This window comes from Chrysochloris asiatica, unplaced genomic scaffold, assembly GCF_000296735.1.
Source record: "Chrysochloris asiatica unplaced genomic scaffold, ChrAsi1.0 scaffold00034, whole genome shotgun sequence".
NCBI classification, from domain to species: domain Eukaryota; kingdom Metazoa; phylum Chordata; class Mammalia; order Afrosoricida; family Chrysochloridae; genus Chrysochloris; species Chrysochloris asiatica.
The window spans coordinates 1,057,512-1,082,036 of NW_006408552.1; the positions used below are offsets into that span (position 1 = coordinate 1,057,512).

Here is a 24,525-nt window from a genome sequence, read left to right on the forward strand (position 1 = left end):
ACGCCCACAGGGCTTTGCGGCACTCCCGAGGGTACGACTGGCCTATCTCGGCTACGGTAGTTTCTTTCGCTCTTGCAGTTCTCGTTGTGCAAAGCGCGCGAGACCTCCTAGCCCCGCCTCTTCCCATCATTCTTTGCTAGACCCGCCGCTCTGCTAGTTCCAGTTCGGCGCACGGGCTGTAGTTTGCGCCTTGACGCAAGTGACGCAAGCGCAGCGCGAATAGCGCGCGCCGACTCCCCATCCTCTTGTGCTGGCCTAGGTTCTCGTAGTCTCCACGGGCCCCTGGGTTGAAAATCCTGCGTCTCCTTCTCACCCCGCGCGTCGTGGTCGTCGCGCGCCTGAGCGAAGGCGCGGGCCTCAGTCGTTCGGAGACCAAGTCGGCCCGAGCGCGTGACTAACGGCCACCACCGCCGCCGCGCCCAGGTGGGGGGAGGGGCGGGGCCAGCGCCGGTTCGACCGGGAGGGAGGGGGCCTCGGGGCCGTGGAGGAGGCCGTCGGATCTCGGCCGCCGAGGGTGGAGCAGGGAGGCTCTTGGGGACGAGTGGAAGTGTTGGAGCCATCCATCGCATCCGTTTACCGGGCAAGAGGGGCTCGGATGGCGGGAGTCGTGGAGTGCACACCGTGGGAGGGAGGGAGGCGACCCCTGGCCCTTGTTCTTGTGCCGCCCCCGGGCCTCCGCAGGTCGCGTTATGGGTGACAGTGACGACGAGTACGATCGAAGGCGCAGGGACAAGTTTCGGAGAGAGCGCAGCGACTATGACCGTTCTCGGGAAAGAGACGAAAGACGGCGAGGGGACGATTGGAATGACCGGTGAGACGCTGGTTGCGGTTACTGGAGGTTTTGCTTTCCTTCTCTTCCGTCCCAGCCTCGTTGCTGCCCCTGTAATTTTATTAGGATGGACCATATTCGGTTGCTCGCCAAGTTTTACAACAATGTCAGTTTCCTTCGGTTCACCTGCTGTGCGGTTGGCTGAAAATGTCGATTTCGTTGGGTTCATCTCCTATGCTTTGGCTAAAGAACTGTATGCTTATTTTTCTTGAAATTTGGAAGTACTTTGTTGGTGGTGTGTGCCTGGAGTCGGTTTCTACTCATAGTGACCTTGCATAGGGTTTTCCGAGGCTGTAAATCTTTACGGGAGTAGAAAGTCTCATCCTTCTCCCGCGGAAAGGCTGGTGGTTTCAAACTGCTGACCATTGACTAGCAACCCGACTCATTACCACTATGCTACCAGAGCTCTTTGGAAGTACTTAATAAAGGAAATTAGTTTTTCTATTAGCATTCTTGCCGGCATATTTTCAAATTGCTCTCAAGAGTATTTTCTCTTGTAAAAGAAATACTCTGTACTGTTAGAACTGATTTTTCACAAAAGTTAATGGAAAAGGTTCATGTACTTTTCATTCCATTTTCCTCTACAAGAATTTTGGAAACCCCTTCACATCTATCTGCTAATTAAAAGAAAAAAAATTTTTTAACGGTCCTGAAGATCAGAGGAATAAATCTGGAAATTAAAATATAAAACGTATTTGTACTTTTAATATTTCTGCATTTTATTGTTTGTAAATTACATCTCAGTGATTGATTCAAAAACAGTAATACTGTAAAATTAACTTTTTAATTTGATGGAATCCTCATGTGGCGCCGTAGGATAAAGTACTGGGCCACAAGGTCGGCCGTTCAAGATCACCAGCCGCTCCTCGGAAACCCTATACAGGGGTGCTGTGAGTCAGAACCAATTCAATGGGAAACCTGTCAGTTCCCTGGCAAACCCAAACCCAAACAAGCCCCCCTGCCACTGAGACCTTTCTGACTCGTTGTTAACTGCCGTCTAGTCGGTTCCGACCAATAGCGACCCTGTATAGGGTTTCTGAAGGAGCTCTGGTACCTTAGTGATTACATAGCATAGTGGTTACGAATCCGGCTGCTAACCTCAAGGTTGGTTCCAACTACCAGCAGTTGGAAAGTAGGAAAGTACCAGCTGTTCTGCTGGAGAATGATGACGTTTCTGCTTCGGTAAAGATTTACAGCCACGGAAAACCCTGTGCAGGGTCACTATGAGTCGGAGCAGCTGGTGAGTTTGAACCACCGACCTTGGAGTTCAAATGGCTTTGCAGTCTGTAGCATTAACCCACAGCGCCACACCAGGACTCCTTCTGACCCCTAGTGACCCCATCTAGGGATTCTGTGACTGTAAATCTTTTCCCCAGCAAACAGCCTTATCTCTCTCTGATGGAGTGACTCCTGGGTTGGAACCACTGACTTTTCGGTTAGCAGCTAAATGCTAAGCTAAACTGTTAGCATCACCAGGACACCTTAGTTCTCTGGAAAGATAGGATAAAATTCCTTATACTTGTTTTGTCTAAAAGTTCAAAGTGTTCTTTGGCCATTGCTAAGTTAATAGTTTAGATTTGAATCAGCTGGTTGGTTTCCTAGGCTTGTTCTTGAGGGTTTTTTATAGCTAGGGTATTTGCTTTAAATGTCAAATAGTGTTTCAGTTTAAATTAAGGGGAAATAATGAAAGAATTTTTTTTTTTTTTAAATCTGAGAGTCTTGCATGTGATCCTAATTTAGAAGCAGATTGTCATACAGAGTTGGAGATGATTGTGATAGAGTATTTATTGATCTAGTATCATTTGGGAGCATGTAGTGAGTCATTCAGCTGAATGTGAATGTGAAAACCCTGTTTTTTGTGGGTTTTTTTGTTTTTACCCATAAGAATTTTGGGAAAAAATTATAGATGTTCTGACATGGATAAGATGTGGTCTGTAGTAATTGTCCCTAAGGAGTGCTTGTAGTGACCTTGGCACTGTGCTGCAAATGAGCATACATACAAGAACATCATTAAAAACCTGTAGGGAAAATTCTTCTGAAAGAAGAGACTAGAGTCCTCTGTCTGGGAGAACTTGGGGAAGTGGCACTGAATCCGACTTGGAAGGCTGAGTGGGAATCCCCAAACACAGATGGAGTGAACATCTTAGAGCTGCTGGTATACATTGTATGCAGAAAACAGCACAAATTCTGTTTAAGTAGTGATTCTGAAAATGTGGTTCCCAAGGCCCCTTCAGGAGGTCTGTGAGATTAAAACTGAACAATCATATTCGGATATTATTGATGCTTTCACTGTACTGATGTTTAACTCTGATGGTGCTAAATAGCAGTGGGGGATAAAACTTCTGGCATCTTTGTTGTGAGTGCCCTGGAAACATAGCCAACCTTCATAGGACAGAGTCAAACTGCTTCTGAGGATTTCTGAGACTAAATCTCTACAGAAACAGACAGCCTCATCTTTCGTTTGCAGAGCTGGTGGATTTGAACTACGGACCTTTTTTGGCCCCACATACAACCAATTGTGCTACCTGGGTTCCTAACACCTCACAGTAAAAAAATAAAATAAAATAAAATTAGACTCTTCAATACATGTCTAAATAGCTGGTAATGTTGGTTAAAGGGTATTTTGATATTGTATAATAAAATGTGTCAAAATGCATGAAAAGAGCAATCTAGAACAGTTGACTTTGTTAGTGTACAAATTGATAGGATTTCAGAGGCCACATTGCAATGTACCTATAAAACGACCCCTTGTTTTGGGATGTATCAGAGACTGTTGTCCACAGTCACCTGAAAAGACTGCTAAATACTCCCCTTTCCCAATTCCGTGGCAGTGTACGTCTGGGTGTTCTGTATCCATGTCTACCAAAACAGCTTGGTGCTACAGACTGAGGGTAGACGCATATAATAGAACCCAGCTGTCTTCTGTTAAACTAGGTTTGGAAGAGATTGGCAAAATGTGACACAATGCTACTTTTCTCACAAATATTTTCAGAAACAAGTTTCTCTTGCTGTTTGAAAGAAGAGTGTTCCTACTAACCTAAACTGAAGTATAAAGGGAAGATACAATTACCACTAATCTACATGGGAAAAAATGTTGAGTGTTGACCCCCCCTCCCCCCCAAACAAAACAAACAAATTCTGGTGTGGCACCTTGGGTTAATGTGCTGTACTGCAGGATGGATTTGAACCACAAGGTTAGCAGTTCAAGCTCACCAGCTGCTCCTTGGAAACTTTATACAGGGTCGCTCTGGGTTGAAATTGACTTGAATGGCACTTAACAACAACAAATCATACATAAAACTTACAATGGCGTTAACTCATAGTAAAAGCGAACTCATACATTAATGAGTATAACGTAGAAGTGGAGTCCTAGGGTGGCATTGCAGGGTAAGTACTGGACGTCAAGGTCAGCAGTTCAAACTCACCAGCCAAGCCATTGCTCAGAAACCCTATACAGGTTTGCTATGATTCGGAAGGGATTCAGTAGCACTTAACAACAACAAAGAAAGTAGAAATAATGTTGAAAGAACTTGGCAACATTTGCTGCAAAACACTGGTGGATAGTTTCCCATTTTCCTGTTTTTGTAAAAGCAAAAATCCTGCTTGTATTTCTTTTCTTTAGTGAAAACAGGTATTAATGTAGATCTTTAGTAAACATTGAAGTGTTGGAAAGCAAACTTTTGAGAAGCTTGTGATACCTGTAGTCATTTTTAATTTAAGCATATAATTTGAGTATGTAATTTAAAAGTGAATAGATATTAACATCTTCTTTTAATTTGGACTATAAGCATCCATAGATATAATCCATACAACCAGAAACTCTTTTTACGGATATATGGGGACTTTGAGACCAGAGCAGTTGGAAATTGCCCAGCGTGACACTAGGAATCCAGGTTTTGAGCAGAAGGTTCAGATTTGTGATTCAGAAAGACCACTTTGATTGAAATTGAAACATCCTTTTCTCATGGCTCTGAAACCTCGGTGGGGGTTTCTGTTTATATAAACAGCTTTGTCCATTTCAAGGCCTGGTCCTCCCAGCAGAACCACAAATAGAGCAATCGCTACAAGTTACTCAATCTTGGTGGTAGTGGTTGGTTATATGATGTGGAGTGGAAACTGACTCATTGTGAGGCTATACAGGGTTTCCAAAACTGTAAATCTTTATGGGAGCAGAAAGCCTCATCGTTCTCCCAGGGAAAAGCTGGTAGTTTTGAACTGCTGACCTTAAGGTTCGCGTCCCGATTTGTAACCACTGTGCTACCAGAGCTCAATCTTAATGGGTGGGTTTTCTAGCCATGGTTAGCGTAGCAAATCTACCAATTCTTGCGAGGGTCTACTGCTGCCCGGGGCCAGACAAAAGTAGCAAACCATCAGGTTATGTACAGTTTATCCTAGAAATGTAACTCAGTCCCTGGGATCCCCTGGGTAAAAGTAACAAACCCTCTGGGATGGAAAACAAGATAACTCCTTAGGGCGCTTGTCTGACTCATAGCCACCCTGTTTGGGGTTTCCACAGAGTAGCTGGTGGGTTTGAACTGCTGCCAACCTTCGGGCTTAGAGGAAAAAAATCTCCCAAGCTGTTTTTCCAAAGAACCAAGGCAAAAGAAACTCATCTCTTCACCATCTGGTGTTTCCAGGAGGGCATTCAGCTGCTGCTTTAGTTACTACTACTCGTTTTTGTCTCCAGCGAGTGGGACCGAGGCCGGGAGCGCCGGAGTCGTGGTGAATACCGTGATTATGACCGGAATCGGCGAGAACGCTTCTCTCCACCCCGTCATGAGCTCAGCCCTCCACAGAAGCGCATGAGGAGAGACTGGTGAGATGGCGGTCGTTTGTCTGGGTCACCTTAGGCTCAGCTGTCTCTTACTCATCTCTGCTGAAGCTTCCCACAAGCTCATTGCCTCTTTGTCCCTTTAAACCCTTGGGTGTGAGCTCTCCTCCCTAGCTGCCCTCCCTCTGTCTCATCCTCCAGTGTTCTGGAGGAACGGTTACCTTCTCTGTCTGACTTTTGTGTCCCCCACCCTCAGGGATGAGCACAGTTCTGACCCATACCACAGTGGCTATGAGATGCCCTATGCTGGGGGGGGTGGGGGCCCAACTTATGGCCCCCCTCAGCCCTGGGGCCACCCAGACGTCCACATCATGCAGCATCATGTCCTGCCTATTCAGGCCAGGTAAAGACCTGGGGGTCCTGGGAGAAGGGAGCTGATAGCTTGGGGGGTGGGTCAGGGTGCAACCCAGGAGTGTGTGGGGGGGGCTAGCAGTTGATGTCTGGGTTTATGTCCCTGGTGGGCAAAGGAAGAGGGCAGCTGGCTACCTCGGCCCCCCCAGCCCCCCACCCTCTTCCCCCACAACCAAGACCTCCTGACCGGGCCCCCCTCAGGCTGGGCAGCATCGCAGAGATTGATTTGGGTGTGCCGCCGCCCATCATGAAGACCTTCAAGGAGTTCCTTCTGTCCTTGGACGACTCTGTGGATGAGACGGAGGCCGTTAAACGCTATAATGACTACAAGCTGGATTTCCGGAGGCAGCAGATGCAGGATTTCTTCCTGGCACATAAAGATGAGGAGTGGTGAGTGCCCTCACTTCTCTGCTGTGCTTCCCCTGGTCCAGCCAGTGGAGCTTGCGACCCTGGTCTCGTCCTGTTTTTCCCAATCCAGAACTTCCTGGGGGGTGGGGGCTGGGATGTATAACAACAGCACTGGCTGATGGGGTCTCCTCAGTTCCAACAACTGCCATGGCCCCCACTCCCTTCCCAGCTGTCCCTAGTGAGTGGGACACCTCCAGGCTGTAGGCCTGAGGCCACCTGGCCCCTTGGGGCAGCAGACAGACGGCTTCCCACTTGCTGGGGCTGCTGCCATTCCTGATCGCTGGGACCCTGTGTGGCTGTGGCATCCTCCCAAAACCGACGAGGGAAGCCAGACAAGAAAATCCAAGATCTCAGGGTCGTTTGACAGAAAGAGAATTTTAATTTTTTTTCCTTTTGTGGATGTTTTAATTTTAATCAACCATCTTTTCCCCCCTTCCTGCTCCTCCTCCTCCTCCTCATCCTCTTTCTGCTCCTTCTCCTTGAAAAGAGCCAGAACTGGGAACTACACCCGCTCATCGACGGAGCTCGGAGCAAACCCACCTCCACCCCTCCATACCCAGCCCATACATGAGCCCCACTGGGCTGAGCCGCGCTGCCCCGGCCAGGCAGACAGGCAGGGCACCGCTGTGCACAATGCAGTGGTCTAGCTGAATGTGATTGCTCAGGCAGCTAGTCAGTCAGGGCCCCCACCGCGAAGTCCCGCGGGGGTGGGGCACCCGGGCCGGGAAGCCCCAGCCAGGAGCCAGCCGGCAGCCCACCAGCCAGCATGGGCCCTGGGCGCGGCTAGTTATATCTTGAGCTCTGTTTGACCAAGCAGCCAAGGTAAAGATCCTGGAGGTGATGCCTGCGGCGTTTCCTGTCCTCTTCCGCTGACCATGCGGTGCTGTTCTGTCTGTCTCTGTCCTTGTCGCGGTCTCTACTGTCACTCCTTCTCTGCTCCTCTTCTGCCCCTAACACTCCTCACTCTGTATTTTCGCTTTCTCTCTGTCTGGTCTTCCCCTTTGTTTTCAGTTTCTGGGAATTTATCACCCTTTTCCCTCTTGCTCCTACTCCTGATTTCCCATCCCCCACCCCCACCCCAGGTCCTGTTGTAAATCTTTTTTATTCTCTACCCCTCTTTGTCCTCTCTTCCCAGGAGGTTATGAGGGCACTGCGGTTTTTTCCCCCTTTGACCTTTCCCTGTTTCCTCACCATCTTGCTTGTTTTTTCTAAGGGGGGAGAAAGATATATCCTGTCTTTTTTTTCTACCTGGTGCATTTCAGAATTCCCTTGGTTTCCCCTTAGGGATGGAGGGCATTGGAGGGAACAGTTCTTGTAATGACTGGAATTTGGGGTTGGCAAGAGAAGAGGGAGGTTTTTTGGGGCCGTTCTCTCTTATGCTTTGGGAGATGATACCTTTTAAGTTCCTATTTCCCAAGACTTGGGGCAGTAAATCCACCTCTGTAACGCTGGCCTCCCCATAGTAATTTTTCTTCCCTAATCCAGAGCTCTTAGTTCCTGGTTCTCCCCCAGATCTTCTTAGAGCACGTTCTCGGGTTCCCTCTGGGATTGACGGGGTGGTTCTGGTGGGCCCCTCTCCCCTCCTCTGCTGTCATGTCTTTGGGTCTGAGAGGATGGGGCCTATGCTCTGCCTTCCCCAGGCCCCCCTCACATCCTGGGGCTGGCCTTCAGTGACTCTCTTGTCTTTTCCCTCCCCGCTTCCTTCCCAGGTTTCGGTCTAAGTACCACCCAGATGAGGTGGGAAAGCGTCGGCAGGAGGCCCGTGGGGGCTTGCAAAACCGACTGAGGGTGTTCTTGTCTCTCATGGAGAGTGGCTGGTTCGATAACCTTCTCCTGGACATAGACAAAGCGGATGCCATTGTCAAGATGCTGGATGCTGGTGTGTGGGTTTGGAGGGGTGGCTTGAGGGTGGAGGCTGCCTGGTGCCCAGGGAGCAGGTTGATAGGAGACCAGAGGCTGGAGGTGAAGGACCCGGGTGGTGAGCTCTGCCCTCCGTGTTGTAGCTGTGATTAAGATGGAAGGAGGCACTGAGAATGACTTGCGCATCCTGGAGCACGAGGAGGAGGAGGAACAAGCTGGAAAGCCGGGGGAACCCAGCAAGAAGGAGGAAGGCTGGGCTGGGCCAGGCCTGGGGGACGGAGAAGGGAAAGTCAACGACAAGGATGACAAGAAAGAAGACGGCAAACAGGTCTGAGGGAGAAAAGCTAGGAGTGGGGTGCTTTAGTGCTGTGGGGGGCGCGGGAAGTGGGGCGCTGTGTATTGTGTGGGTGAGGACCGGTAGAGGGGTGGGGCCGTCTGGTAAAGGCTTATGGGAGAGTTGACATCCAAGTTGATTGTCATCCACATTGATTGTCCTTTAGGCTGAGAATGACAGTTCTAATGATGACAAAACTAAGAAACCTGAGGGTGATGGGGACAAGGAAGAGAAGAAGGAAGACTCTGAGAAAGAAGCCAAAAAGGTAGGCTTCTCCTATGTGAGGTCAGGTGTCAGGGCCAGGTCCTGTGGTTCTGACCTGTCCTTCCGTACTGTGGCCCCCACAGAGCAGCAAGAAGCGGAACCGAAAACAGAGTGGTGATGACAGCTTTGATGAAGGCAGTGTATCGGAGTCGGAGTCGGAGTCTGAAGGCGGCCAGGCTGAGGAGAAGGAGGAGGAGGCTGGTGGGTGGTCCATTCTCTTCCAGCTGCACACGCTGGGGATGGGGGTGAGGTTGGTGACATTGATGGGGTGGGGAGAGTTCTGTGTCCTCCCTCCAAAGTCACAAAATTGACCAACTGCCACCGCCTCCTGCACAGAAGATCCACTCAAGGAGAAGGAGAAGCCCAAGGAGGAGGAAAGGGAGAAGGCCAAGGAGGCTCCAGGGATGGAGTGTAAACCCCGACCCTTGCACAAGACTTGCTCTCTCTTCATGCGCAACATCGCCCCCAATATCTCTCGGGCTGAGATCATATCTGTGAGTGGGGAGTACACTCAGACCCTGAGCAGCCAGGCTTCTCTCCTTGGAGAGAGGATGGGCTCACTGCATACGAGTGGGCTTCAGAAAAACTCGTGGTAACACAGAATTTAAGGAAAAGATGGAATTTTCCATGAACTTTTAAAGCTCCTTGTTTAATATAAGCCTGTTTTTGTAAAGGGGTGGTCCCTTCCCACGGGTATACCTTTTGATTGCTTCGTTGGTTCTAGGTGCTGGCATCCTTGAACCCTTTACTGGGATCCCCATATCTGAGGCGGGCAGGTTCTGAGGACATGGGGGGTGGACCGAGAAGTGGACCTTTGTGTTGGCACTCAGTGGGGTCTCTTGTCCTTTGCTTTTCAGCTCTGTAAAAGATACCCAGGCTTCATGCGTGTGGCGCTCTCGGAGCCCCAGCCAGAGAGGAGGTGAGGAAGGGAGGGCTGCGTGACCCTGGACACTAGGAGAGAAGATGCAGGGGAAAGTTGGTGGCCTCTCCTGGACCACAGTGAATTTTTTTTTTCCCCCCACGGGTAGATTTTTCCGCCGCGGCTGGGTGACCTTTGACCGCAGTGTCAATATCAAAGAGATCTGTTGGAACCTGCAGAACATCCGAGTAAGTTTTGAGGGTGGAAGTTGGCTCTTCATGCGCCATGTGGGCTCCCGTGTCTGTTGATAGACTCATTGATTCTGCACCCTATTGCATCCGTTGAGGACGCTGACCTGAATTGTCTCTGGGGTAACCTGACGTCTTTACACTGGTGCTAATGAGGCCAGCATTGCGCTCGTTGCTCAGGTGAGTGGCCAGCGGGCAAGCCTTCTGACAGACGAACCTGTTTGTTGCAGCTTCGGGAGTGTGAGCTGAGCCCTGGCGTCAACAGAGATCTGACCCGTCGCGTCCGCAATATCAATGGCATCACCCAGCACAAGCAGATCGTGCGCAACGACATTAAGCTGGCAGCCAAGCTGATCCACACACTGGATGACAGGACCCAGCTTTGGGCCGCAGAGCCTGGAACACCTCCTCGGTCAACAGTCAGTGAGCCCTCCCCTGAGCTGCACACATTTGCTCGGCATTTGTGGGCTGTTGTTTGCCGTGAGTTGGATTGACAGTGGCCCTGCAGGATAGGGAAGAGGTGCCCGTAGGATTTCCTAGGCTGTCGGTTTTATGGGGACACGTTGACCAGGTCTTTCTCCTATAGGGGAAAAACTGTTGGGTTTAAACTGCTGACTTTCTGTGATCGACTTTTGCACCCCCCAGGATGCTTTATTTGTGGGTTGGTTGGTATTAAGCACTGTTGAGTCAGTTCTGACTTACAGCCACCCTGTATAGGGTTCTGCAGAAAGGCTGTTGAGTTTGAATCACTGACCTTACGATTCAGACAACCTCGTGGTCCGGTGCTTATCCTACCGCACCACACCAGCACCCCATTTGTGGGCTGTTGCTGTCGTTAAAGTGCCATCGAGTCAATTCTGACCCATAGTGACTTTGTATAGGGATTCCAAGGAGTGGTTGGTGAGCTTGAACCGCTGACCTTGAGGTTCAGACCAACTTGCAGTCCAGGGCATTAACCCACAGTGCCACACCAGGTCTCCATTGGTGGGTTGGGGTAGGACAATAACAATAAAGACCAGTAATGAGGCAAATGCACAGCTGTTTGAACTGCAAGGTCAGTAGCGCAAGCTCACCAGCTGCTCAGAAACAGGGTCGCTATGGGTCGGAACCGACTCGATGGCACTTAACAACAACAATAAGGCAAAGGTCACAGGTCAGGTGAGGGTTTCTTCCTTGTTGGGGCTCCTCTCTGCCTCGTCTGCCTTTGCTCATCCACCTCCCATCCCTTCTCCTGTCTCTCCAGAGTCTGCCTTCGCAGAACCCAATCTTAAAGAATATCACTGACTACCTGATCGAAGAAGTGAGTGCTGAGGAGGAGGAGCTCCTGGGGAGCAGTGGAGGTCCCCCCCCTGAGGAGCCCCCAAAGGAAGGGAATCCGGCCGAAATCAATGTGGAGCGGGATGAGAAGCTGATCAAGGTGCTGCTTCCACCCTGTGGGGTGGGAGCATCTTGGGGTAACAGTGGGGAGAACTACTAGAGCTCTGGCCTGCCTTCTTGTCACTGCCCTTCAGGTTCTGGACAAGCTCCTCCTCTATTTACGCATCGTGCATTCCCTGGATTACTATAACACGTGTGAATACCCCAACGAGGATGAGATGCCCAACCGCTGTGGCATCATCCATGTCCGGGGCCCCATGCCCCCCAATCGCATTAGTCATGGAGAAGTACTCGAGTGGCAGAAGACGTTTGAGGAGAAGCTGACGCCGTTACTGAGTGTGCGCGAGTCACTTTCAGAGGAAGAGGCCCAGAAGATGGGGCGCAAAGACCCCGAGCAGGAAGTGGAGAAATTCGTCACCTCTAACACCCAGGAGCTGGGCAAGGATAAGTGGCTATGCCCACTCAGTGGCAAGAAATTCAAGGTCTGGGATGGCAGAGAACTGGAGGAGGATGAGGTTGGGCCAGGAAGCCTCCAAAAGGCCTGGGGGAGGGAAACTGGGCTATCCAGATTCTGACAGGATTGATTGGGTCTGTGGAGAAATTTAAAAAAAAAGAACCACCAAACCCCTTGCTGACTCCTAGTGATCCTGTAAAGAGCTTTGGTAGCCTAGTGGTTACGAGTCGGGCTGCGAACCTCAGGGTCAGCAGTTCGAAGCTACCAGCCGTTGTTCCGTGGGAGAAAAATGAGCCTGTTTCCGTAAAGGTTTACGGTGTCAGAAACTCAGTGCAGGGTTGCTGTGAGTCGGAATTGTGATCCCATGTTGCTTGAATGGAGTCAGTTCTGACTCACAGTGACCCTGTATAGTGTTTACAAGGAGCGGCTGGTGGGGTTGTACTGCCAACCTTGTGTTAGCAATTGAGTGCTTATCCAGCCATGCCACACCAGTAGTAGAACTGCCCACAGGGTTTCCAAGGTGGTCAGTTTGGGGCGTAGATAGCCACAGCTTTCTCCGGTGGGTCCATACTGCTGACGTTGTGGTTAGCAGGAGTACTGAGCTCTCGTGCCACCAGCTCCCAGTGCAGAGCAGTCGGTTGAGTTCATAGGGACTTGTGCCTAGGTAGAGTTTCCCAGGCTGTAAATCTTTATGGGAGCAGAAAGCCTCTTTCTCTTTTCAAGTGGCTGATGGATTTGAACTGCTGACTTTGTGGTTGGCAGCCCAACCTGTAACTGGCGAGGATTGGGCAACCCAGATTCCTTGCTCTGACCCTTTTCTCTTCATTCAGGGCCCTGAATTTGTCCGCAAACATATCTTCAACAAGCATGCAGAGAAAATTGAGGAAGTGAAGAAAGAGGTGGCATTTTTTAACAATTTCCTCACTGATGCCAAGCGCCCAGCTCTGCCTGAGATCAAGCCGGTTCAGCCCCCTGGCCCTGCCCAGAGTAAGATACGATCCATGAAGGTTTGCTCCACTCTCTGTCCTTTGGCACCATAAGCATTCCTTTGAACCTGTCAGCCCCCGAGATGCTTCTGTCCCATCCTTGGGCCAGACAGAGTCCTACAACTGTTGCTTCCCATGTGTCCCCAGTAATTCATGTTTCTGTCCCTGTTGTACTCCCCCCAGGCCTGACTCCAGGACTCCCCTACCCACACCAGACGCCCCAAGGCCTGATGCCCTACGGTCAGCCGCGGCCTCCCATTTTAGGTTATGGAGGTAAAAGGGAAGTGTGGGAGGGAAAAGGGAAGAGCTCTGGTTGCATGGGGCTGGGACAAAGAACCTAGCTGGGATGTAAGTGAGGTGGTCATCTCTCCACACATGGTTATTTTCATAGCTGGTGCTGTCCGCCCCGCAGTCCCCACAGGAGGGCCTCCATACCCCCATGCCCCATATGGTGCTGGCCGAGGGAACTATGATGCCTTTCGAGGTCAAGGGGGTTATCCTGGGAAACCCCGCAACAGGTGAGCGTGAGCCACTATGACCGAGTTTTCTCTTGCCCTCTTCAAACTCCCTTTAAGGGACCCTCAGCTTTCATCCTTTTACTTCTTACCTCACAGAATGGTTCGTGGAGATCCAAGGGCCATTGTGGAGTATCGTGACCTGGATGCTCCTGATGATGTGGACTTTTTCTGATCCATCAATTTTTCCTCACTCCTGGTATCATCTATACTTGTGACTGCCTTGCCCTATACAGCTCTGAGAACTTTTTGTATGTTCAGCCCTACTGCCAATAAAAGCACTTCCCCAGTGATACCTGAGTGTGTGCTATGTATCACCCAAATCCTCCCAAAGACTGGCTGGGACCATTGGTGCCTGGGACTGGCTACTTTATTGCTGCCCAGGCTTTTCTGGGACTGGACCGCTTTGAGTTTTGACAAGAAACAACCCTTTGCCTTTTAGAGGTGGAGGACAGGTGGGTGCGTATGTGGCAAGAGTCAGTGGGGGTCACTTCTGGGACCTCAGTCACAGGGGTGCTGCTCCCGTTCTGCATTGCGGCTGGTCAAGCAAAGGTTGTAGAAGGAGTTTGGGTCAAAGGCTGTGGTTACCTCTTGCCAGCCTACCCACCCAGCAGCCTGAAGTTCCTTAGGGTTTTTGGGAGCACTCCAGCAGTGAGGGTCCAGTACCAGGACGAAGGCTTCCGTGCCTGGCCCCAGGCAGACTCCCAGCAAGGCCTTGGCTTGGGCATCAGCATCTCCTCCAACCATCACAGGCCCCCCGCCCCCTGAAAAGTGGGAGTACAGCCGCTCCAGTTCCCCCGTGAGCCCCGTACCACGGGGCACGTGGCATAGGCGTCCCTGGGGCCCTCCGAAGTAGGCGAGGCACAGGCTGGCCTCAACACAGCCAATCCAGCTCCGGGAGCCTTGGAATCCTGGCGGCTTGTCGCCCATGTCCTCTAGGGCTGCCTGCACGGCGGCCAGCTCCGGCACGCCCGCGGACTGGGCCTCTGGCCAGGAGCACAAGGTCTGCAGTGTGCGGTAGCCGCAGCCCCAGCCCCGGTCGTCCAGGCCGTCGCAGCTGTAGTGATAATAGAGGTAGTGACCCGAGACGAGGGCCAGGCGAGAGGAGCCTTGGCTGGGCGGCGGGGCCAGGCCCAGGTGAACGTCTCTCAGCAGCTCCAGGGTGGTGGCGGCCAGATGCGTCCTCCTGGCAGTGAGGAGCTAAGTCCAGGAGAACTCCAGGCTCCAACGCTTCCTCCGTATCCCGTCTCCGTCTAGCTATGAGCAGGACTGGCACCTGGGGCTCTAGGGACTCTCAGCCGGAAGCAGATAACTGAAGGCTCCCACAATGCACCACCGCCCCCGCCCCTCCGCTGCGTGGTCACTGTGTCTGGGCGGCCCGCCAGACTCACGACGCAGGCGCGACCTCCGTTCCGTGGGGCGGGGCGGGAGCCGATTGTCCCGTATTCTCTAGCACCCACACCCCAGAAATGCAGGCTTGCTGCCCCGACCCCAGCTCCCCAGTCGCGCACACTCCTGTGGCTGTAAAGTTTATTGGCAGCCCAGAGGGGCAAAGGCACCGCAGGGGAGGGAACTCGGCCCGAGACATGCAGAGGACCGAGAGCCCCGGGGGAAAGTTAGGGGCTTAGGGTCTGGGGCTCATCTGCGTTATATCCCAGCCCTTAAATAAATAGTATATCAGCTAGAGGGCGGGGTGGGACAGGAGCTTGGGGGTGGGGGGCGGTGGAGGTAGGGGATGGGGAAGGCCCTGGGTCACAGGTCTGAGCAGCGATCCTGCTTGCTGTAATGGTCGAACTGGTTCTTCCAGTGCACCATGTAGGAGCTCCAGCGGTGGAACTCCGCCTTCCACTGGCGCTCCGCCTCGTCCAGCGTGTCTGTGGCCAGGGTGCCGTCACATGTGTGGGGGGGCGCGGATGCAGACAGGACACACAGACAAGGTAGGAGACCACGTGGGGCAGCAGAAAGAGGACCAGAGGGAAGATGAGGGTCGACGCGGGGCCAGAGAGGATGACCGGAAGGAGAGGAGGAGAAAATGACCGGAAGACAGGGGACAGAGGGGATCAGAGGGTTGGTGGGGAAAAGAAGAGAAATGGTTGAAAGTTGTAGCCCTTCCAGGAGTGCTGTCCAGTCCCGGGTCCCCCCTTCTCCCCAACCTCAGGCTCAGGCTGCAAAGGTTAATTTTGTATGTAAAAATGTTTGGGTTCTCCATTTAAAAAAACAAAGGCATGTGGATCCCTAAGACAGGTCATAGATGACCCCTCCCCCTTCCCATTCAATTTGAGTCTCTTGGTTTGGAAAGGAACCGGGCGCTCGGTCGGAAATCCCTGAGTAGAGAGGCCTTTTGAGGCCGGAGGGGGAAAGGAATCACAGCCGCAGGAGCGGGGAGAGAAGAAGGAGGGACAGGGGAAGGCTGGGCCAGCGCCTCGGGGCAGCCTCCCCGTGGGCGGGGCCTGAGCAGGTGCTGGGGGCCTCCGAGGCTGGGGGGAGAAAAGAGGGGTTACACCCAGCCGGCCCTCTCGGCGCTCCACTCCTCCCAGCCCCTGTTCAGACTGGCCCGGGCGTACCGGTGGCGCTGAGCAATTTGGGTAGGAAGCGGTTCCAGAAGGCGCAGGCCTGGGCGCGTAGCCCCCGCCGCACCTCCAGCGGCCGCAGGTTCAGGCTCACGTACTGTTGTGCCCCTGCCGTGTACGGTGGCCACTGCGGGGCTTTAGGATCCCGGGGTTCATTGGGGTCCCTGCGGTAGCAAAGGGAAAGCTCAGCCCCCTGGCAAGCTTGCTAGTGGGGGGAGTGGCGATGAATTAGGGACGGCAAAGACTTCCTAACTTTGGGCGTCTTTTACTTTCGGGGAAAGCCCCATTCCCCCCTCTCCAACCCTTCTTTCTCTTTCCTCGTGGCTTCCAGTTGTCCCCATAGTCAGGGTCATGCCTCCTCTTTCTGTCTGTCTCCTCCTTTGTCTCAGTTTTTCTTCTCCATCAGTGTTTCTCCCATCAAAGGTATTGATTGCAACCATTTATTGAGCCCTTAAGAAGTTACCAAGCCCAGTCTGACAGCATCCAACTGATGTTGGGTTTACTGTTCTCCCCTTCGGGCAAGTAAACTGATGTTTCAGTTGGTGGAACTTCACACGGCTAATAGAGTGAGCTTCAAAAATTTGTGGAAAAGTTCCATTATCTTTTCATTCTATTTTCCCACAAACTTTTTGAAGCCTCTTTGTATATCACTGCTGGTGCGATTTTTGTGTGTATCACCACTGGTACAATTTAAGGAGCCCTGATGACATAGTGGGCTAAATATTAGGCTAACTGAAAGGTTGGTGGTTCAAATCCACCAGCCAGAGAGGAGGCAGTCTGCTTTTGGAAACCCTATGGGGCAATTCTACTCTGACCTGCAGGGTCCCTGTGAGTTGAATTTGACACCATGGCAGTGAGTTTTTTTTTTGTGTGTGTGTGTGTGTGTGTGAGGTTGTTAAGTGCCATCAAGTTGGTTCCAACTCACAGTGACTCATAGGGTTTCCAAGAAGCGGCTGGTGGGTTTGAAACCACTTACCTTGTGGTTAGCAGTCCAGTGCTGATCCTACAGCACCTTACCAGGACTCTCTTGGGGATAGGTCCAATTTAATTCAGCTCTAAAATTCAGGCTGATATTAACTCCTTTGTCTTTTTCTGTTTATCTTGTCTTTACTTTGCCTTTCTCTGTCCTTATCTCTTGCCATCCTTGCCTCCTTTCTCTTTAGGAATTTCCCCTGTTATCTTCTGTTTGTGAACCCTGCCTCTCCATCTCTCCTTCTCTGCCTCTCTCAGACCCTTTCTTTCTGTCTGTTCTCCCCCAAGGGCCCTCCTCCCCTTCAGCACTGCTGACCCTGTGCGAGCGAAGTTGGCCCAATATCTCATCAGCCGCTGGGCAAAGATTTTCTCTTCCACGGTGTAGTTTAACGAGGGTTCCAGGGGGAGCCCAAAGATGAACTCGATCTCGTAGCCGTGGGGCACCCCCATCCAGAGGGGCCAGGAGAGCGTGGAGGCACGGTGGTCAAAGATGTAGGCATAGACCCGGGCACCCTGGGTGGCCAGTCGCCCAGCCAGCTGGGCCACAGGGCACACCACGTTGTGGTCGCCTACCACATCACTCATTGCCTCCCTAAGCCGTGCTGGATCTTCAGGGTGTAGCCAGTCTGTATAATGCAGGACCACAGCCTCGGCCACCAGGTCACTCACCTGGGGGACCCCGACCCGCACCCCGGCCAGGAACTGGGCCCGACTGATGAGAGACTCGTTGTCTTTGCTGAAGCCTGGGGCCCCATAAACCAGAAAATAGGAGCCCTCATCCTTCACTATACCCACCAGCACCTGGGGGGACAGGATGAAGGACAGGGGGCACAGACAGACAGGCAGACAGAAACAGACAAAGAGCCAGAGAGATGAACAGTTATAGACCCAGATCCACGCAGCAAGAGAGTATGAGTCTGGGGAAGGGGTGGAGAAAAAGAGAAACTATACCCACATTTCCATTCCTGTGACCACCCTGGGGTCTGAGTCCTCAGGGAGGAGGAGGTGGGAATGGGGCCACTGGGAGTGGGTCTTGAGGAGCCCTCATGCCTGGATCCCTGGGGTGGGGGTGGGGGTGGGTGAATGGGCCCAGAGGAAGCCACTCCACCCTCTCCAGCCACTAGTCACCTGCAGGCCCTGGAAGTCTCCAGCATTGAGGAGGGCCTCCGGTGTGTCGCTGAGGAAGTCCCCATCTACCACAGGCACAAAGGAGAAGCGGAAGACACTTTCTTGAGGCAGTACCTGCCACTCATGGTCAACCAGGTCCTGGGCTGGCCGTGTTCTTAGGCAGGCCACCAGCTCAGTATCATTGCCACCGGTGCCACCTGGGGGACAGCCTACCAGACGGGCCAGCAGTGTGGCTCTACGGCGGGCCTCTCCCATGCCCACAGTGGCCCAGGGCCCATTTGGGGCACCACTTTGCAGCACAGCCCTGTGGAACAGGCTCCGGCTGGGAGGGGACAGCAGGTGCATGCCCACAGAGGCAGCGCCTGCGCTCTCCCCAAACAGTGTCACTGACGTTGGGTCCCCCCCGAAGGCTGCCACATTTTCCTGCACCCACTGCAGTGCCAGCCTCTGATCCAGCAGACCCACGTTGCCAGGGGCTTCCCGGCTCCCAGGAAGGGCCAGGAAACCAAAGGCTCCCACCCGGTAGTTCATGGACACCAGTACAGTCCCCTCGGCCCGCGCCAGGAAGCGACCATCATACACATCGAGGGAGGATGACCCACTGTAAAAGCCTCCCCCATAGATCCAGACGAGGACAGGGGTGGGGGATGCGGGCCGGGGGAATGGTGTCCACACGTTGAGGTAAAGGCAGTCCTCACTCAGCTCACGATTGGGGTTCCACATCTCGGAGCCCTCAAAGCCAGGGTACAGGGTGTCCACATATTGGTAGCAGACACTTTGGAAGGCCGTGACGTCCAGGACTCCTGGCCAGGGCCGCTTGGGCTCAGGTGGCAGAAAGCGACGGGGCCCTACGGGTGGTTCCGCGAAGGGGATGCCCAGAAAAGCAGAGACAGGGCCCCCAGGAGCCATTAGGCGGATGCCCCGCAGCCGGCCCCCGCGAACGGTCACCAGCAGATTTGGGTCCTCTGCGCCCTCAGCCCATGCACCTCCTCCAAGGAGTAAGATGAGGAGGAGGAATGGGGAAGTCAGGGAGGGTGGACGCCGGGGAAACCTCGGGGGTCGCATGGCTGCCAGGGCAGGCAGTTGTCTGTTGGGAGAAAAAAGGCAGCGGGTGAGGGCCTGAGGCAGCCTGGCCGGAGGAGATTAGGGGATGCTCCTTCCCAGGGGTTATCACTGAGCAGCAGAGGGGGTGGGGCAGGTCAGCAAAGAGGAGAGGGATGGAAGGAGACAGGCAGACAAGCAGACTAACAAGAGGGCTCAGACAGACAAACCCACAGAAGAGGGCACATGGCAAACCTGCCAAGGACCCTCCCTCCTCCTGCCCCGCAGAGCGCCTTCTGCTCTCACCTCCTTCCCCGCTGGGTGGGCCGGGCCAGGCCAGGCCCAGTGCGTGCAGTGCGGGCACCAGGGGCCGCAGTCCACGCACAGGCCACACGGCAGGGGCGGGACCCTCAATGACCCGCAGCGTTGACGGAGGAGCTTGCAGCAGCTTGAAGGTGCAGCCCAAGCCTCGCCGAGGTTGTCCAGGGCTGGGGCTCTGGGGGTGGGTATTCAGAGTGTGGGAGCCGTACGTCCCAGGACACCCTAAATCCTGCCTGCTTCACACCCCGCCTCATCCTGCTCTGCCTCATCCACTGTCTGGGACCCACCGGTTCCCATCAGCTACACGCCCCGCTCGCCAGCCCTCGACCCCTGAGACTGGAAACCCATCCGTTCTGTGGTGTGGTGCACGCTGCTGCCAGGAGGAGGCAATAGAGACCGAGGAAAGGACGGCGCTCCCCGCCCCGAGCCGGGGAGCCGGGAACTTGGGGCGGGGGTCTGGGCGCTCGCCGGCTTCGCTGAGGGACCTGAAGGGCGAGCCGGGACGCCCGTGTTCCCGGAGCTCCGGAGATCCCTGGCTGCATGGGGCGGAGGCGCTATTTTGGGGCAGCAGCTGCTATGGTTCCGGCATCTCCGGCCAAGGGATCAAAATTCCCCGGGTCGGAACTCCCCCCTCTCCTGATGGTCACCCCTCACCCAGCCCTTGCCACCCCGAACTGCGGCGTGGTGATGCTGGAGATTAACTCGGAAACCCGAGTGGGGCTAATTATATCTCGGGGCTTTCGCGGATCCTCCCCTTACCAAAAAATAAAGACGGAGTCCCCGCGGGTGGGGGGCGCCCGGGCCTCTGACCCGTCACGCTGCGCAGGGGAGCATGAGCCCCGGCCGGGGGAATCCCCGGGCCCAGCCAGAGCCAGGAACCTGCGCAGCTCGGGTTCCGCCCCAAGCAAGGAGCGCCTTCCAGTGACCCCACACTTGGGGCCAGCGGGGGAAGAGTCGCTAGACCGGGAGGAGGGGGGTCCCCACAGGAATGCCAGAGGAGAGGCGGAGGCCAGCCCCGCGGGCGCCTGCTCCCCAGCTGGCGGCGTCCGTAAGTATGCGGCGGCGAGGGAAGAGTTAAGGATGCCTGGGGGGCGTCGCTGGGCACACCCGGGGTCGCGGGGCGTCCAGGCTGGAAGCCGAGACCCCTCGGTGAGCGTGCTGTCCCCCGGACGCAGGATGGGCGGCGGGCCGGAGGAGAGTCCTGGGCGAGGCCGGAGACTCACCTGGGGCGGCCGAGCCAGGCCGGGCCGCGCCGGGAGCTGGAGGCGGCCGACGTTCCCCGGCGCAGGCTGAGCCGACTCTGACAGCCGCCGCCTCCGGCCCCCCACACACACCCCTCCAGGCCGCGCGGCGCCCCCGCCCGCCCCCGCCCTGTCTCCGCCCCCGCCCCTCCCCGCGTCCCCCGGCTGCCACTTCTCCTCTCTCGCTCCCTCAGAGCTGAGACCCGGGGGGCCCAGACGGACTCCCGAGACAGACGACAGACACTTAGTGACAGCAAGACCCGCAGCGGTAGAAGAGACCCCACGGTGACAAATGAAAGAAGTCCGAGGTGTCAGACACACAGACGGACGGTGTCACGCGGTGACAGTCACTGACAGACGCAGTGACCGATGTTAACAGACGGATGGACACGGAACTAACTCACTGACAACCTCGGTCGAGGCTCAGGAAGTTGCCGTAGGGCTCTGGACACGATACAGGGGGTGGGGTGGGGGGTGGCATGGGTGGGCCAGCACGGGAAAATGGGACCCTCAGGGTTCGGGGTACCACTGATGGAGGTGACGCGGGACAATTCTGGGATGTGGGAATGAAGGCGTGATCATGCATGACACCAGGAGTGGAAATGGAGAACACCCCCGGGGGAAAGACCCCCGTGGGGAGGAAGAGGTGGATCGGGGTCACCGTACAGGAAAAGACAACACTGCCCGGGGGTGAGGGGCGAGGCTGCACTCCATTGCCGCAGTGGAAACTTCCGGAACCCTCACGGGTGGGCTAGGGCTGGTTCCCTGCCTGGTGACCTCGGACTTTCGTCACCAGAGTCCGGTCGGGACATGACATCACCAGGCCTATTTCCCATTGGCCGCCGCGGGCAGGTGGGAGCGGCCTGGCCGAGAAATCCGGTCCTCCTCCAAGGGGCCCGGGCCTGACAGACCCCACGGCCCACCCTCCAGGAGGTCATCCAAGAGGACATTGCAGCCGCGGCAGCGTCCTCGCGATCGAGGCAAGGGTGGGAACACTACGGAGCGATGTGACCCCGCCAGCCGGCTGCGACCAAAGGCCTTTTTTCCCAGGGGGCGGCTGGCTAGTGAACCCGCGAAACACTGCGTGGGAGCCTGGCGGCGCGGGCCAGCGTTCCGGCCTGCGTGCGCGCGCGCGGCGGTGCGGGGCGCGGCGTGGGGCATACGCGCGCGCGCAAGAGGACTCTGACCGCAGCCTTCCTCGCAGCGCCTGGGCAGTGACCCGGGCATCGGGGCTGGGGTCTCAGGGAGGGTCATGGGTAGCCCCTGCATCCAATAGCGCGCCCTTCCTGGGCTCCAGGGCTCCAAGCTCTGTAAACTGGGCGCCTCCCCCAACCCTCCCGCAGCATTGGCGTCATTAGGGGGTTGAGGGGGAGTAGGTGGGTTCGGGCCGCTGATTCAATTAGTGTGGGTGACAACAAAATGTCTACAAAACTTGTGTGCTATATTTCAGCAGTTTATTTTTAATAACAATATCATTGTAGTTATTTATAGAGGTGCCCTGGTAGCGCAGTGGTTAAAACTCTACTGCTAACAAAGTTTGGTGGTTTGAACCCACCAAGCCACTCCACTGGAGAAAGAAGACGGAGAAAATTGACAACCTTGGAAATCCTAAGGGCTAGTTCCATGCTGTTCCTATAGGGTCGCTGGTAGTTGAAATCCCACTGGATTGCAATGGATTTGGCCTTTGGTTTTAGTTCATTATAACAACAAAAACATTTTTTATAAGCCCAGTTTACATATATCAGTATACTTACACTGCACAAACTATTCTAATTTACCTTTTGAACCTTCTAATGCCCTTGGTCCTGGTATGGCGCTGTAGGATTGTTAACCACCAGGTCCATGCTTTACACGTTTCAGCCACTCCTTGGAAACCGTATACAGGGGTTGCTATGGGTTGAAACAGACTCCACAGTACATAGTAACAAAGCCCTTGGTCAGAGCTGTCATTATTACCCAATTACAATGACACATCAAATCATGTGGTTTCTTCTGTACCACCTACAAAGCTAGAGTTGTTTTTCATTGTTGCTGATATTTTTACAGTCACTGATTTTGTCGAATTTTCTGGTGTTTTAGCTACAGTATTGTGGAAATTAGTATTTGTGACCCTATATCAATGACTGCTTTAAGAATGAAATATTAGTTGAAGAAAAAGTCTTCACTAGATTACTAATGTTGTAACTAATAATGCTGTAATTCAATGTAGAAAAATTTAACACAAAAGTTTTGTTTTCATTATTCATAATACTAGAAATATTACATTTAAGTGATTTATAACTGTTGGTTTTTTTAAGTGCCATTGAGTCGTTTCTGATTCACTGAGGTAGCAGAAAGTCTCATCTTTGGCCCCCAGAGTGGCTGGTGGGATCAAACTGCTGACTTTGTGGTTTGCAGTCCACTGCTTATCCTATGGAGTCACCACGATCCCATTTATAACTATGTTTACCACATAGTGTTTTGTGATTGGAGTGCTGGATTTATCCACTGTGGGATAAAACACTGAACCACAAGGTTGGTGGTTCAAACTCACCATCTACTCCTCAGAAACCCTATACAGGGTCGCTATGAGTTGGAACCAACTCCACGGCACATAACAACAACAACAGCAATTCTATGATAGCAAAGTGCGATGGCTTCATACGATAAGCACTGGACTATGAACCATAAATTCTGCAGTTTGAGCCTGCCATCTGCTCCATGGGAGAAATATGAGGCTTTCTGCTTCAGAAGAGATTTAAAAGCCTTGAAAATCCTATATAGGGTTTCTATAGTCAGAATTGACTTGAAGGCACTTAACAAGCCTATGATTTGAAGTCCTGGTGTGGTGAGGCCTATGTAGGATAAGCACCGGACTACTAATTGCAAGGCTGACTGTTGAAAACCATCAGCTGCTCCTGTTGAAACCCTATACAGGGCCGCTAAGAGTTGGAACCGACTCATTGCCACTTAACAACAACAACACAACAATTCTGGAATTCTAATCATCCATAAATTATCCCTCTTCATGATAAACCACAGAACTCTTAGGCTTTCTTCATCCTTTTTTGTTTGTATTGTTCTTCTAGCACATTACTATTGAGAAATTGAGCTTCAAGCTCGCTAATTCGACCTTCTATTGCTTTGTATCTACTCTTCTATCCTTTCAATGTATTGTCCATTTCTGAAATATTAGTATTAATCTTGTGGATTTCTAATAGCAAGTTTTGTATTGTTTCAAAATTTGCATTTATTTTGTCTGTTTGTTCTTGTAGTGTTTTCCTGAATTCTTCTAGTTTTTTCTGTGTTTACCTTGCTTTCCTCGATCTTTCTGTCAATCCTTTGACTATACCTAAATATCACTCTTTTAAAATTGTTTTCACTTAGTTCCATTACGTTTTCTTTCTCAGAATGGTAAACGGGACTTTGCATTGTTGTTAAGTGCCATTGAGTCGTTTTTGACCCATAGAGACCCTGAACAGGGTTTCTGAGGCTGTAAATCTTTATGGGAGCAGAAAGCCTCATCTTTCTCCTGCAGAACAGCTGGTAGTTTGGAACTGCTGACCTTGTGGTTCGCGGCCCAATTTGTAACCACTATGCTATCAGAGCCTTACAGATATGATAAAGTTAAGGATCTTGACACATGCCAGCGCAGTGAACTTCCAAAGTCTTCGGTGGCTCACGATCCATATCTAACTGTGTAACCATGACACATTCCAGGACAGTGAACTTCCCAGTGTCCTCAGTGGTGCCATCCTCTGCAACTCAGTACCGGAATGTCCTTCCTTCTTCCATTTCTTCTCCCACCACATCTATTTATCCAGGAATCAATTTGTTTTTCACTTTTTTATTGTGAAGCAAGTGACTCTTTATAGAATGCATCATCAGTTTTACATTCAGCAAATCAAAGGTACTTTGTTTCATTACAATGATTGCAATCACCTCCATGTACCATCA

General features: G+C 53.0%; 3 protein-coding genes across 7 annotated transcripts; 1 reads left to right on the forward strand and 2 right to left on the reverse strand.

Annotated features, from left to right (window-relative positions):
• The first annotated feature begins 666 nt into the window (after positions 1-666).
• SRRT (serrate RNA effector molecule homolog (Arabidopsis)) lies at positions 667-13,606 on the forward strand. Of its 4 annotated transcripts, none has more exons than XM_006859650.1 (18): positions 667-811; positions 5,517-5,645; positions 5,857-6,003; positions 6,213-6,401; positions 8,129-8,298; positions 8,423-8,607; positions 8,780-8,878; positions 8,961-9,078; positions 9,214-9,371; positions 9,735-9,796; positions 9,906-9,984; positions 10,215-10,403; positions 11,228-11,401; positions 11,496-11,843; positions 12,646-12,802; positions 12,985-13,074; positions 13,193-13,319; positions 13,416-13,606. In XM_006859650.1, the coding sequence occupies exons 1-18, from the start codon at positions 690-692 to the stop codon at positions 13,489-13,491; spliced, it is 2,619 nt and encodes an 872-aa protein (XP_006859712.1). In that variant the 5' UTR covers positions 667-689; the 3' UTR covers positions 13,492-13,606. The 4 variants fall into 4 exon arrangements, with proteins under 4 accessions (XP_006859712.1, XP_006859714.1, XP_006859711.1 ...); XM_006859652.1 differs by having other exon boundaries at positions 690-811; positions 9,217-9,371; XM_006859649.1 differs by having other exon boundaries at positions 690-811; positions 12,949-13,074; positions 13,416-13,491.
• Positions 13,607-13,817: 211 nt separating this feature from the next.
• Positions 13,818-14,246, reverse strand: UFSP1 (UFM1-specific peptidase 1 (non-functional)). Its single transcript, XM_006859820.1, has one exon. It carries the CDS (start codon positions 14,244-14,246, stop codon positions 13,818-13,820), a length of 429 nt encoding a protein of 142 aa, XP_006859882.1.
• Positions 14,247-15,068: 822 nt separating this feature from the next.
• On the reverse strand, positions 15,069-20,648 carry ACHE (acetylcholinesterase (Yt blood group)). Of its 2 annotated transcripts, XM_006859653.1 has the most exons (5): positions 20,572-20,648; positions 17,987-19,073; positions 17,175-17,659; positions 15,881-16,050; positions 15,069-15,190 (listed from the first exon to the last, which is right to left on the reverse strand). In XM_006859653.1, exons 2-5 carry the CDS (start codon positions 19,049-19,051, stop codon positions 15,069-15,071), a joined length of 1,842 nt encoding a protein of 613 aa, XP_006859715.1. In that variant the 5' UTR covers positions 19,052-19,073; positions 20,572-20,648. The 2 variants fall into 2 exon arrangements, with proteins under 2 accessions (XP_006859715.1, XP_006859716.1); XM_006859654.1 differs by lacking the exon at positions 20,572-20,648 and having other exon boundaries at positions 17,175-17,395; positions 17,987-19,051.
• Positions 20,649-24,525: the final 3,877 nt, after the last annotated feature.